This window comes from Phyllopteryx taeniolatus, chromosome 18 (genome assembly GCF_024500385.1).
Source record: "Phyllopteryx taeniolatus isolate TA_2022b chromosome 18, UOR_Ptae_1.2, whole genome shotgun sequence".
In the NCBI taxonomy this organism is placed as follows: domain Eukaryota; kingdom Metazoa; phylum Chordata; class Actinopteri; order Syngnathiformes; family Syngnathidae; genus Phyllopteryx; species Phyllopteryx taeniolatus.
Genome location: NC_084519.1, coordinates 4195267 through 4208703, shown reverse-complemented (window position 1 = coordinate 4208703; position 13437 = coordinate 4195267). Strand labels below are relative to the sequence as shown.

At 41.8% G+C, this 13437-nt stretch overlaps 1 protein-coding gene across 1 annotated transcript in view; it reads right to left on the bottom strand.

The window, feature by feature from the left end:
• The window catches only part of emilin1a (elastin microfibril interfacer 1a), a 36941-nt gene that overhangs the window by 10337 nt on the left and 13167 nt on the right, over positions 1-13437 (bottom strand). The window contains exons 2-3 of the mRNA XM_061754434.1: positions 9058-9174; positions 1121-1296 (exon numbers count right to left, since the gene is read on the bottom strand). Coding sequence (XP_061610418.1) covers positions 1121-1296; positions 9058-9174 — 293 coding nt within the window. The remainder of the gene's footprint in view (positions 1-1120; positions 1297-9057; positions 9175-13437) is intronic.

Sequence of the window (13437 nt, the reverse complement as noted above, 5' to 3'; positions counted from 1 at the left end):
TTTGTCTCGTTCAACAAAATGATAAAGTGTTCATGTTTCTAAGTCAGATCAAGATAGGCCAGCAATTAATTTTGGGCTTTAGTTGAGATTGTGTGGTTTCTGCTGTGTATAGATGCGGTCTGGCTCAATGTGTCGGTTTCCACTGGTTTTGCAAAAAGGCTACAGATAATGGAAAGTATTGCATCAAGTGCAAAACAAAGGAGTGCGTCATGGAGCCACAACATTAAATTTACAATTATAGCATTTCGATGAATAATTTTTCCCTTAAAGAACACCGAACCATATGATGTAGTAAAGAAAATTAAATTTCAGCTGGAAAGGTAGAAACTTTTAAAACAGTAGTTTCTATCTCTCTCTCTCTCTCTCTCTCATCTATATATATATATATATATCCATCCATCCATCCATCCATTTTCTGAGCCGCTTCTCCTCACTAGGGTCGCGGGCGTGCTGGAGCCTATCCCAGCTGTCATCGGGCAGGAGGCGGGGTACACCCTGAACTGGTTGCCAGCCAATCGCAGGGCACAACAACTATTCGCACTCACAGTCACAGTCACACCTACGGGCAATTTATAGTCACCAATTAATGCATGTTTTTAGGATGTGGGAGGAAACCGGAGTGCCCAGAGAAAACCCACGCAGGCACGGGGAGAACATGCAAACTCCACACAGGCGGGGCCGGGGATTGAACCCCGGTCCTCAGAACTGTGAGGCAGACGCTCTAACCAGTCGTCCATCGTGCCACCCTTTCTCTCTCTCTCTCTCTCTCTCTCTCTCTCTCTCTCTCTCTCTCTCTCTCTATATATATATATATATATATATATATATATTTATATATATATATATATATATATTTATATATTTCTAAGTGTGTGTGAATGTGAGTGCGGATGGTTGTTTGTTCATATGTGCCCTGTAATTGGCTGGCGACCAGTTCAGGGTATACCCTGCCTCTCACTCAAAAGATAGCTGTGATTAGGCTCCAGCATACCCGCGACCCTAGTGAGGACAAGCAGGATCCTTAAAAAAATTGCTGAAAATTGTCAATATGAAAGTTCTTTAGATTTTTGACCGACTGCGATTAAATTGTACATGAGTTTGACATCATGCTGCTAATTACCATTTCCACTCTGTCCGCCACCTTGCGTGGAGCCTGCCTGTGTGACACTGGGTCGGCCTGCGTTGACTGGCCCATCGTGACAGTCCTCCCCTGAGTATCCATGGCAACATCTCCACTCCATTTCTGTCACCATCTTGTAAGCCACCTTGTACCTCGGCCTCCTGTATGTCCGGTACCTGAGCATTGAGGTATTACTGTAACTCATGATCCATGAACAACAATAATGTCAAACAATAATGTCATATTCTTTATATTTTTACAACATATTGCAATTCTAAAAATTCCACTTGTACGCTCATAAATATTGTTGCCAGTGTTATTTAAGTGCACACCAAATTCTGGAGCTCACCAAAATGTGAGCTGCAAATAGAATGATCCTCCAAGATACTATGCCAATCTGCTACATGCAGAAAGTCACATGACCAAACCTGGAAAACAGTTGAGTTGACTTCCTGCATATGCTGTGATAACTAGCATACCTACTGGTTGATGTCATGATGGCTTGAACCTGAAAATTGTGTTTTCTTTTTGGCTGGTGTCTTCGGACAAAAGTTAAACATACAATTTATTTATACAAATATTGTATGATATAAACTTCAATGAACCCTAAACATCGGATATTGTCATCTTTGGTAGTTCTTGAAGACATCTCGTGTAAAACAAAGACATTATCAACATCGAAAGTTCCTACGGGCGCTTTGTTCAGGTCTCCTGCTTGCAGGGCTCCGCCATTTACCCAAGCCGGAAGGAAGTGACAAGCTGTTCGAACTGTTTTGCCAAATGCATGAATGTAGTTAGTTGCCCATAACCCCTCTAATGACACTTTTTCTACTGGCCTTCAAAATAGTACTGTGGGTAACTGAAAACATCACCACCAAAAAACAGGAGAACAAGAGTCTGTGTTATTTTAGAGGAGACTTTGGGCAACCAGCGACAAAAAGTGGAGACTTACAGTCCTGGACCATCCAAAGCTAAGTCATAGCAATAGGGTAAGCTAATGTTAGCATGAGTTTTTGTTTGTCATTTGTAACTTGTATTCTCAAATGTTACAATAATGCAATGAGGAATCTGCTCAAGCATGAGTGACAGCAGTGTTTCATCTCAACCATATGGAATCGGCTTCGATACCCTGCTGACCAGGTATTTGAAATAGTACCACGCAGTACCTGGTAGTACCTGGTTTTCCCACAAAGAGAAGCATCAGTTCAGTATGACCGTGTAAAGCAACTATCATGCAATGGAAACACGAATTGCTGGAATTAATTGAATACTAACTGGTTAATACATCACATCATACTATAGAAATACCCAAATGCAATGCTGTGACCGGCATTGGATTAGCAATAGCAACAGAGTGACCGGGCGCTTAAGGGGATAACATCAGCAATCCATTTGGACATTTAACGTGATGACATCACTTGGAACACTTAACCGCTCGCTCGCCTTTGATTTTCTTGTTCATAATAGGAGAACCGATAAGTGTTTGGATTGAGGCTAATAACAGCTCACTCCACCCGTACGAGCCACACATTGTGTATTGTGTTTAAATAAGTTGAGAGATGACTGCTGTTAAACATCGTTAAATCAGTGGGAATAATAAAAATACGCAAGGTTTTTTGGCACAGAACAGTATAAGAGTGATGTGTTCTCTCTATATACACATGAGATGACAGGTGGAACCGTTCAGAGTTCAGAGTTGTAAACATTGCCTGCTAGTCCTGTTTTATTCTCCAAGAAATCAGCTATATTTAGCCACTACTAAAAGTCAATGTCTTGCTGGTAGGAGAAAGTAGAAGGCTTATCTTGGCCAGTTCTCCCGCTCATTAATGTGTCATTCAGACTTGCGATTGAGGGCCATACACGTCTCAATAACCAGGCAATAATGAGGCCAGCATTGGACAGAAGTCACAATAAGGTTTATGGCAGCGACTCAGGCACATTAACGAGCGTCGACTGTAATTGTTTAGCAGGTTGCTCCCTTTTTAAGCCTCTTCACAGGCGGCACTCAAAGTATCATATGCACAGCCTTTGCTACGCCATGGAAAAGATCTTCATCTTCCAGCTCGCTGCACTGGGAGCGTGAGAAAAAGGGATTCAACATGCTCTCAGAGGAAATATAAAAAGAGTTAAGAGAGGTGGCAGGCGGAAGAACAATTATAAAAAGAAAAGGACAGGAGAGCTAGATTGAGATTGTTTTCCAGTGCTCCAGACTAGATGGCAATGGCTGGACCTCTTGTCTGCTCCATTCTTGTCATAGTCAAGGTTTAAGCAGATGATTCAGGCAGGCACAAGTATCAAGGGGTGAAGCCAAGGTCCACAACAACATGGTTATTACTTCAACAGTGCAAAAACATCAAGAGAGCTTGGTGAATGTTTTCTCACTGTCTGTATTTGGAGAAAATCATCAAATCCCTCCAATCTACAGTCAATTTGTTCCTTACTTCAGGTCACCGGATATTCCCTGGTCAACACACGTGTCAACAGCATGTGTGGTTTCGAATTCAGCACTTCATCACTGAACTCAAACCCTTGCGGTGTGAGCATGCACATAGCGACATTCTGGCAACACACCAGGATAACCACAAGTGAGCACCTCTGACCAGATTCTCCTGAAAGATGGCTCGAAAATAAAACAGCACTGAGTGAAAGGAGTATCCTCAAACAGGAAGAGGCGAGATGGTGCCAACAGACAGAATGAATACAAGCCAATGCAATAAAAGCCAGGAAGTTAATGAGCAAGATATTTGTTTGGAGTGTGCACAGTGCAACGCCCTGTGGTCGTACAAATTGAAATTTTCCGGAAAATTTTGCCTCCAAAGCAGTAGTTTCAAATATACGCCCCGTGGGCCAAAATTGGTCAATCTGGCTGGCCTGCAGGAATTATTTGAAAGTGAAAAAAAAAAAAAAAAAAACATAAAAGGTGGTTATAACATAAGGCAATTCGCCATGACATCACACATTATTCCAGGTGGCAAAAGTTCAACCGTTTCACGATGGAAACACGAGACAACAAACCCTTCGTGTCATTTGATCGAGAAAGCGATTGAGAAAACATGATAAATGGCCTGAATAAATGTCTCCTTGTGGGCTGGTACGAGAAGTCTCATATTCACAAGTGTATATGTCTCTTGATTTGATCGCCTTCTCTACCCCGGTAGTGTAAATTGTCCATCATACAGAAGATCCTATATGAGGTAAACTGCTGTGACAGGGGGACCAATGCCAGCTGTAATTTCCATTTTAACAGGTAAGTTGATTCAAAAACAGACGTGGTAGAAATTTAGACATAGTTAATATGATTATTGAGGGACTGTCTATTTAATTTCCGGTGAGGGTTGGACTCCGCCAAGGCTGCCCTTTGTCAGCGATTCTGTTCATAACTTTTATGGACAGAATTTCAAGGCGCAGCTGAGGCGTAGAAGGGGTCCGGTTTGGTGGCCTCAGTATTGCATCTCTGGTCTTTGCAGATGATGTGCTTCTATTGGCTTCATCAAGCCGTGATCTCCAACTCTCACTGGAGCGGTTCGCAGCCAAGTGTGAAGCGGCTGGGATGAGAATCAGCACCTCCAAATCTGAGACTGTGGTCCTCAGTCGAAAAAGGGTGGCGGGCCCTCTCCAGGAGTTCAAGTATTTTGGGGTCTTGTTCACAAGTGAGGGAAGAATGTAACGGGAGATCAACAGTCGGATCGGTGGAGCGTCCGCAGTGATGCAGACTTTGTATCGGTCCGTTGTAACGAAGGAGCTAAGCCGAAAGGTGAAGCTCTCGATTTACCGGTCGATCTACGTTCCTACCCTCACCTATGGTCACGGGTTGTCGGTCGTGACCGAAAGAACAAGATCCTGGATACAAGTGGCCGAAATGAGTTTCCCCTGCAGGGTGTCCGGGCTCTCCCTTAGAGATAGGGTGAGAAGCTCTGTCATCTGGGAGGATCTCAGAGTAGAGCCACTGCTCCACATCAAGAGGAGCCAGATGAGGTGGCTGGGGCATCTGATTCGAATGCCTCCCGGACGCCTCCCTGGTGAGGTGTTCCCAGGACACGCTGGAGAGACTACGTCTTTCGGCTGGCCTGGCAACGCCTCAGGATCCCCCCGGAAGAGCTGAAGGAAGTGGCTGGGGTGAGGGAAGTCTGGGCGTCCCTGCTAAAGCTACTGCCCCTGCGACCTGACCTCAGATAAGTGGTAGAAAATGGATGGATGGATGTCTCATTAATTTAAGATAAATCTTCTTCTTCTTTGCCTTTCGGCTTGTCCCGTTAGGGGTCGCCACAGCGCGTCATCCTTTTCCATGAGAGCCTATCTCCTGCATCATCCTCTCGAACACCAACTGCCCTCATGTCTTCCCTCACGACATCCATCAACCTTCTCTTTGGTCTTCTTCTAGCTCTCTTGCCTGGCAGCTCCATCCTCATCATCCTTCTACCAATATACTCACTCTCTCTCCTCTGGACGTGTCCAAACCATTAAAGTCTGCTCTCTCTAACTTTGTCTCCAAAACATCGAACCTTGGCTGTCCCTCTGATGAGCTCATTTCTAATTTTATCCAACCTGGTCACTCCGAGAGCGAACCTCAACATCTTCATTTCCGCCACCTCCAGCTCTGCTTCCTGTTTTCCCTTCAGTGCCACTGTCTCTAATCCATACATCATGGCTGGCCTCACCACTGTTTTATAAACTTTCCCCTTCATCCTAGCAGAGACTCTTCTGTCACATAACACACCTGACACTTTCCTCCACCCGTTCCAACCTGCTTGGACCCGTTTCTTCACTTCCTGACCACACTCACCATTGCTCTGGACGGTTGACCCCAAGTATTTAAAGTCCTCTACCCTTGCCATCTCTTCTCCCTGTAGCCTCATTCTTCCCCCACCACCCCTCTCATTCATGCACATATATTCTGTTTTACTTCGGCTAATCTTCATTCCTCTTCTTTCCAGTGCATGCCTCCATCTTTCTAACTGTTCCTCCAGTTGCTCCCTGCTTTCACTGCAGATCACAATGTCATCTGCAAACATCATGGTCCACGGGGATTCCAGTCTAACCTCATCTGTCAGCCTATCCATCACCACTGCAAAAAGGAAGGGGCTCAGGGCTGATCCCTGATGCAGTCCCACGTCCACCTTAAATTCTTCTGTCACACCGACAGCACACCTCACCGCTGTTCTGCTGCCCTCGTACATGTCCTGTATTATTCTAACATACTTCTCTGCCACTCCAGACTTCCGCATGCAGTACCACAGTTCCTCTCTGGGTACTCTGTCATAGGCTTTCTCTAGATCTACAAAGACACAATGTAGCTCCTTCTGACCTTCTCTGTACTTTTCCATCAACATCCTCAAGGCAAATAATGCATCTGTGGTACTCTTTCTAGGCATGAAACCATACTGTTGCTCGCAAATACTCACTTCTGTCCTGAGTCTAGCCTCCACTACTCTTTCCCATAACTTCATTGTGTGGCTCATCAACTTTATTCCTCTATAGTTGCCACAGCTCTGCACATCACCTTTGTTCTTAAAAATGGGCACCAGTACACTTTTCCTCCATTCCTCAGGCATCTTCTCACGCACTAGAATTCTATTGAACAAGCTGGTCAAAAACTCCACAGCCACCTCTCCTAGATGCTTCCATACCTCCACAGGAATGTCATCAGGACCAACTGCCTTTCCATTTTTCATTCTCTTTAATGCCTTTCTAACTTCCCCCTTACTAATCATTGCCACTTCCTGGTCCACCACACTTGCCTCTCCTACTCTCCCTTCTCTATCATTTTCCTCATTCATCAACTCCTCGAAGTATTCTTTCCATCTACCTAGCACACTGCTGGCACCAGTCAACATATTTCCATCTCTATCCTTAATCACCCTAACCTGCTGCACATCCTTCCCATCTCTATCCCTCTGTCTGGCCAGCCTGTATAGATCCTTTTCTCCTTCTTTAGTGTCCAACTTGCCATACATGTCATCATATGCCTCTTGTTTTGCCTTTGCCACATCTACCTTTGCCCTGTGTCGCATCTCAATGTATTCCTTTCGCCTCTCTTCGGTCCTCTCAGTGTCCCACTTCTTCTTAGCTAACCGTTTTCCTTGTATGATTTCCTGTACTGTGAGGTTCCACCACCAAGTCTCCTTCTCTCCTTTCCTGCCAGAAGATACACCAAGTACTCTCCTACCTGCTTCTCTGATCACCTTGGCTGCAGTGGTCCAGTCTTCTGGAAGCTCTTCCCGTCCCCAATGCCTCAACCTTTGTCATGGTAGCTTTAGCCTCAAGGCTAGCATACTAATTTGTAAATGAGCAGAGCCTACCAATTGAGTGGTTCTTTCGGTGACTGATTTGACCTACAATCAGTTAGGCTACTGTATGGTAGATGGTCTATTTCCCTTTTCTTTTTTCTTTGTTGCTCCGATTAATGGCACAGACATGCTCTCTTGAGGGTGAAATGGAGAGTGCACTGTCGTCTACTGAGCTAGGAATTGACTCAAAACAGTGGATGTGATTGCTGCGCTGAACCCTCTGATGACACGAGAAATGTCGCATCTGGCTCCCAACATGGAACTCAGCAATAACACCCTCAGCAGTTTGTCTTAGAGCACTTTGTTCACAGTTCGGCTTTTCATGTACATTGAGCAAAAATTAAGTACTCCAGACTAAATTTAGCTTCAGACACTCTTTGCATTCTAAAGACTATAGTTCTGAGAAATTAATCCTTGCTGTGGTAATAGTTAAACATCCAATTTAATGTTAAATCAATAGTTTCACTCCAAGAGAGTAAGGTTTGGTTGAATCTTAATGTTCAGCAATGCCATAAAATTTATTTTTTTCATGTATGTATAAAAGGAGTACATTCACTGTGCAGGTGATCATTTTCTTCCTTAAGCATTTAAATAGGTTCTCACTTCAGTTTGTAGATACAGTTCGGCAGTCCATTTAGGTTTTCAATTTTAAATGTAGAAAATTGAGTTTTAAATAATTCCTAGATCTGGATAGCTTGATTTAATTTTAATACAATATTTTTCAGGTCCAAAATACCTGTGACTTTAAGTTTTGTGCCTTAATATACAATCTCTGTGATCAGTTTTGGTATAATGCACACATGTAGATGATGAACAGAAGATAATGGCTCATTTTTTTTGTTAATCTTAGGCTGCTCCTAATGTTTTGTAAAAGGATAGTTCATTAAATATGAACATTTTTCCCATTGTACTAGTATTATTTTGCATTTAAACAAAGGGAAAAACATCAAATTATTGTTAATGATATGCTGTTTTTAATAGTCTGGACCATTTGACATCAAATTAGGCTGTAAGTGCACCCTGAACTACAGTGTGTTTGACACTCCTGCTCTAAAGCACCACAAATTTTGAGTTCATGCATGGTGTCACAAGAGACCCATCATCAGGCTTCACTTGGTGTGTGTTCTGCTTTTTTCCTTGGCTTTTTGGGGCTTTTTTCTTTTTCTTTTTTGCCACACATTGTCATAGCTGTATCGGTGTCATCGTGAAGTACCTAAATTAACCTAACAAGACCTCACTTTAGCACACATTAACGGTTAACGTATTTTGTTTTGTTTTCTCCAGGTTTTTGGGACTTTCTTGCTACATTTATTGTAAAAAAGTACAAGCTTAAACACTGGATGTTCAGAGAAGAAAATGCAATATATATTATGTGGCATAAGGTAACTTTCTTTTTTTTAAGTTCATTTATCCTAAAAAAAAATCATCAGTTTCTTACTTGCTTTCTTTTCAAATCCTACTTTTAAAAAAATGCAAGTACAGTGAACAAAGGTTTAATAGTGGCAACTGTTTTGGCCCTGGAAAAGATTACTTCTATTTCCGTTAATTCCTAGGAGAAAAATTGGCATCCCGTAATTGATTCCATGTTTGACCTCAGAGGTCAAACGTGTGTGTGTGTGTGTGTACAGTACATGAGTAATAGATACTCACGCCACTCGAGGACACTGGCCCCAGGTACAGCGTTGGTAGTCTGGTTTGATATATGTCTCCACGCCATCCTCCATCACACAGCTAACAGTGCGGGTCACCACATATGCACACCAGTTCCTATGATACCACACACAAAAACACACAGGCTGAAGGAAATGACAAATGATGAGTGGCCCTATTTACCATAAACACACAGTCAGGTCTGCTGACAAGGCTAGTCTTTGTTTCCCTGAAAAACGAAAAATTTGAGATCAAATCTCAAGCCATGCTTATTATTTTGTACATTCAAGAGGGGCACTAGTGAAAATGTCAGATCAGATCAAGAAAACTTTGCTAAGTCAACAATGGATACCATTGTATGCCTTCTCCAGAAAACACACACACACGCAAAGAAGTAATGGTCGATTTCATAAGGTTTAGCATATTTTTATATATTTTATATATTATTATCAGATGATATTGGATTGGAAAGAACACTATTAAATTCTTAGCGCTACAATCTGGGTTTATACTCTGCTTTCTGGTTATGTAATATGGACAAATGTATTGGGACACTTGGCCATAGCACAGGAATATTAAAAATAAAAAAGTGTTTTGGCAGCACGGTGTTTTCGTGGTATTATAATAAGAATCAGAATCATCTTTATTTGCCAAGTATGTCCAAAAAACACACAAGGAATTTGTTTGGAATTGGAGCCACTCTAGTCCGACAACAGACTACTAACGCTGTCAATTGACAGAGAACACTTTGGAGACATAAAGACATTGACAAAAACAGTGAGTAAACACTGAGCAATAAAAGGTTGCTAGTTATCTGGTAATGCCGGTACAAATGTTGACAATTGTGCAAAAAGATGCAGAGTCCTCTACCACTTAGAGCAGTTCGAATGAATAATATAGCAATAGTCCGGTGCAATGACCATTGTGCAAAGGGAGCCGAGACTTCAAGCGAGTCATGCGATAATCTGGGACAATGTTGATTGTGCAAATGTTGCAGATACTCCTCAATCAGTGTGCAAATGGAGCAGATGCTACTCTGGCATGAGTGGCCACTATTGGTCAACAACAGATATGCAAATAGTGCAGCGTGGCGAGACTATTAAGGGTATTAAGATAAGGGTTCAAATCCGGGCTTCGGCCCTTGTGTGAAATTTACGCACAGGTATGTCACGTCTTTTTAATTAGGAAAATAGCATTTTATAATATTGTACTTCATAAAAACATACGCTAATAACTACAATAATTAAAATAGAGTAAAGAATTAAACAATGAATTCATTGCGGCTCCATCTGGTGTGCATAAATTGGCCACTGGGGGTCAGTATAATAGTCATAGAGACAAAACACAAAAAAATAATCTCATTTACACTGTGACTCAGTAATCTGTAGTAATGATGGTTGTTTGTCGCAGACGATAAAGAATATATGCCTGTAAACACTGTTATATTGTCTGTCTATATTTTGATTGTTTTGTTGATGTGATTGTGTTCAAATATGCATTGCTTATCGCCTTATAACACAGACACATACTGTAGATGCTCTCCGTTAGCCCATCTATGGCATTCTGCATTAATTGTTAGCGTTAAACTAAACTCCTGTGTAATTCTATTGGTTTTATGTTTGATTTGACCCAAACAAATTCAACTGGGCTGCGATTGGCTGGCAACCGGTTCAAGGTGTACCCCGCCGCCTGCCCGATGATGTCTGGGATAGGCTCCAGCACGCCCACGACCCTAGTGAGGAGAAGCGGTTCAGAAAATGGATGGATAGATGGAAATTCAACTGGGAAAGGCGTGATACAGCTTTAAGCCTCTTTTTGAAGAATTGTTGACTATCTGCCAAACTGCTGCTTGTTGTGAAATGAGCTGTGTGCAGTTCATTCCCACCGTACAGCGCTTTTATCTCCAAAAAGTTGCTCGCAAGTCAAAGCAAAAAAATCGGCCAAACGACGGCTCGCATTTCGAAAGACTCTTAAGTCGAGTCACTCGTATCTTAAGGCACCAGTATACTTCTGTCTCCTAATCACACTCTTTTGTAGCTACAGTAGGACAGAATGTTTCTGTTACTGTTAAAGTGTTGGTCATTAATCGCTACATTTCATCACTGTGATGAGCAAGTCCACTTCTAAGTGTTATGGCACAAACCTGTAGGCATTTGAATGAAATGAACTGCCTCTTGGAAGTGAACAATTGAAGCAAACCATTTAATGATCTGTGTCTGGAACTAACACAGACACCATTCAATCACTTTTTATCAGCCACTTCATATTATTCCAAATTCTACATTCAGATCTATTTTCTTGGTCATTATATGGTCTAGTAGGCCATAGTGATCATTTCACACACTTTAATTGTACCTTTCTTGCTGACAACGTCCTCCCTTTCTCTCCACAGCATCATCATATTTCATTCCTCCAAAAACCCTACTGTATTATATGTGCAACTGAACACAACTGAAATATTTACACAACCTACAGACTCGCCTGTAAACATATTTCTGCTATGAAGCAAATTATTTTCTTAACAATGTTTTTATTATTGTGGTTTTGTTTCGCAGTGGTGTAGAACCATACTACATCATACTGAGAACGGTTTCTAATAAGTCGTGTCATGTTGTTACATGAGAGTAAACAATTTGGAAACAGCTCCCACTATGATAAAAAATGTGTGCCCGACCAATTAATCCAGCTATATTGGTGCTTTTCAACAATCGTCCCTTTTTTTTTTTTTTTACACATTGAAATTTGCAAAAAAAATCAGCTGATTTGGTGTGTGTGTGAGAGAGAAGAAGATAATGACATTCAAACAAACAACAATACCCAATTTTCGTTATGTTTCCACAATTATAAATGTATATATATATATATATATATATATATATATTATGTTTTCATTTGGCTGATTAAAAAAAATTCATATCGGTGGGGGCCCTAATAAAAATATCACAATCTTGTTAAATTAACACAGATTCAAGATTCATCATTATTGCCTCTTTAAAAGCAGAATTTTTGATATAACTCCTGTACTGAATATCATTGTGCCGATGCGTGAATAAATTACACCACCAGCAATAAGAATGTACTGTACAGACTTGAAAAGAGTTCGTAGGGCTGTCTGGGTCATTTTCAGATTACTGGGAGATTATATATACTGTTAGACTCAGAAACTATTCAAGTTGAGAAGATTTGCCACTTATCACTGTAATCCACTTGCCTGTCACTTGCTATTCGCTGTAGTTGTATTACATTTTAATTTCACATTCTGTGGTGGTACTCTATGATGTATTGAGCCAGCAGTTTGCCACCTTGCTTCTGGAATAATCAGCTTTTGTCAGCCACCACAAACACAGCTGCCGCTCAACTTTGTTCTCATGTTCTGTGGTTGGTTCCACTTTGTGCGTTTTGGACTTTCTTCGAGGGGAAATTTCTCCATCAGGAGTTGAAATGGAACACAGATGAATGGAATGGGGACCATCTAAAATAAGACAGCTGCCATAAATCTATAGTGCTCTGTCTGGTCCCTCTGTAGTTTCACTGTGTTTTGGTCATTGTGATTCAGTGAGTCGCCTCTAGAAATCTATTATCCCGTATTACTGACTCAGGCTCAAAGGCAGAAGATAAGCATCAGGTTCACACTGTTATCCCATTTGATGGAGAACAGACACTGCTTTTCATACGAATAATCATCTTTATTTTCTCATTTAGCAGACACAAACACAATTTTTTCCATCTTTGTAGCGTCTGCAGGAGCACTCTTTTCCCTGACGTGTATTTTTCCATCTTTCCATCATGGCCCTTTATCGGCGCCGAATTCACAAGAGGAGCATTTAGGCGATGCTGACTTTAAATTAGTGTGTCTGTATGTGTGTCTGAGCATTTAGCGTACCGCCTCTGCTAGAAAGAAAGCACAGTAACTTTGTTTACATGCACTCCTGCATGTGTGCATGTTGCTGTTGGTGACAGATTTGGCCTTATTTTCCCTCTTAGCAGAGTGAGGTCAAGCATTCCATACAGTAATCCAGTAAAACAACGTTAATGCAAAAAGCTGGAAAGAAATCGCTCTGATGAAAGTCCCCGAAAGAATCTTAAAACAGTGGTCAGCAGTCAGGACCAGCAAGGCTTTCCCTGCTAGCCTAAACACCATCAGGAGCACTGACCACCAACATTTGCTGGTACTACCTAAATTCTAATATTGCATGAAATATTGATATATCCAAAGTCAAAATCCAGTCTATTATGTTCCTTTCGTAGCGTTTCTGCGCTTCCACTACTCTATGCGGATGCTGGATTTTGGTGTGTGCGTGTGTTTGTTTGTGTGTGCTTATGTGCATGTGTTCGCCCGTGAATGGCATATTCAGCCACTGATCGCCCTGTTTCCCTTAT